Here is a 1,831-nt window from a genome sequence, read left to right on the forward strand (position 1 = left end):
CCATTCACCTGTCCACTGAGACAACCAACCATTCACCTGTCCACTGAGACAACCAACCATTCACCTGTCCACTGAGACAACCAATCATTCACCTGTCCACTGAGACACAATCATTCACCTGTCCACTGAGACACAATCATTCACCTGTCCACTGAGACACAATCATTCACCTGTCCACTGAGACAACCAATCATTCACCTGTCCACTGAGACAACCAATCATTCACCTGTCCATTGAGACAACCAATCAGGTTGAATCATTTCTTGTTTTTGTTCGTCTCTTCCTCCTGCAGGTCCCTCAGCTGATCTGTGGCTCAGCAGAACCAGAGCCCCCCCTCACCATCGTGGAGAGCCCTCCCCCTCCCTGCGAGTCCAGGGCTCAGCAGGAAGCAGGGGAGGGGGACGCCAAGGACTCTGTGACAGGTAACAGGAAGTGGATCAGAACCTGGTCTGGACTCTGAGGTCTTGATGAGTTCTGCATCCGGCTGGAAAAATAACTTTATAAAAATGTTTAAAATGCTGAGTCAGCGTTTCTGGTTTTAGTTTCCCCTGGCTGTGTCCATTTCAGAGTCTGCGTCCTCCGAAGGAAGAATTTTTCGGCCACTTAGGTCACAGCGCCGTGCCGGATGCTGTCCAAATCTAAAGACTCCTCTGATATGGGCTTCTTTACCTCAGTTTGAAGGATGGTTCCAGTGGATCCTTCTTGACCCATCATATCCCATAATGCACTGTGGGCCCATCAGAGATTATTTTATGTTCCTAATGTTAGACGAAGTGACAGAGAGAACAGGTTAAATAAACCATGTTGGTATAAAATGTAAGTTAAAACCTGCTCCTACAGCAGGTCCATTAGTTCTTCAGATATAGACTTAAGATCATTTTATTGTTTTATGATATTAATATCACTGATATTTTTCTAATTTAGTCTAAGTTTGTTCTGTTTATCCTCCTCACCAGTGCTAGGTGACAGAATATACACCGGGGTAAGACCGTCCAAATTCACTTTTTCCAGTCTTCACAGTCAAACAAGGACCCGGCCCACCTAGACCAGGTCCTTCAGACAACCTAGACCCTGAATTTAGACACAGCCCATGTTTGTCCTTTTGTCCGGTATTTTTTACCTGAGACTTTGAAAAACAACAACCCAACCAGACATTTAAAACAAAGACAATCAGAGACCGGTAAAGTTTAAATGATACACTTTGCGCAAAGGGGAAGAAGTTCAGTGTACTTAACTTGAGCCAAGCTCAGAGAAGTTCTCCCAAAACTTTGCGGATGTGATCCACCTTTATTCACATACGTAGAGATTACGACACAACAAGTCATATCCAATCATAGTACAAATGCTATGTCACATCAGAGCAGAAAGACCAATCAGAAACTGGTTGCTGGGGCCCATAGCAGCTGGACAACTAGAAAAAAATTTATCATGTTAGTCATAACAGTTTGTGAACTTGACTAAAACCTTGGATGTGCTAGAATATTTTGCAGTTAGATCATTTGTCTACACTTGTTCTGTTTGCACAATGTACACGCCATTAAACCTAAGAAGTTAGTCACGTACTGGAATCTTTATTTGGAACATATTAAAAACCTTATAAAAACCTTTTCATCCAGTTTGATTCAGAGTCATTCTATCAGACCTGAACAGATGTTTTCTTTCCAAGAAGAGGTCAAAGTTGTCCACATATCTCACAGAGTTGTCAGCACAGGACTTTTCCAAAAACCCATTATGAGCAAACAGTCTGCTGAACCTCTCAGCTCCTCCTCTGACTGTTGGAACCGGTCCACTGATGAAAACTTCCATTTCCAAATCTTTAACAGCACTCAGC

At 43.1% G+C, this 1,831-nt stretch overlaps 1 protein-coding gene across 1 annotated transcript in view; it reads left to right on the forward strand.

Moving 5' to 3' along the window:
* The window catches only part of elk1 (ETS transcription factor ELK1), a gene marked incomplete at its 5' end in the record, with an annotated part of 9,355 nt that overhangs the window by 4,426 nt on the left and 3,098 nt on the right, over positions 1-1,831 (forward strand). Inside the window, 1 exon segment of the mRNA XM_014028927.1 lies at positions 293-422. Within this exon segment, the coding sequence (XP_013884381.1) occupies positions 293-422 (130 nt within the window).

The sequence above is a fragment of the Austrofundulus limnaeus genome, unplaced genomic scaffold, assembly GCF_001266775.1.
Source record: "Austrofundulus limnaeus strain Quisiro unplaced genomic scaffold, Austrofundulus_limnaeus-1.0 Scaffold831, whole genome shotgun sequence".
Taxonomy (NCBI): Eukaryota; Metazoa; Chordata; class Actinopteri; order Cyprinodontiformes; family Rivulidae; genus Austrofundulus; species Austrofundulus limnaeus.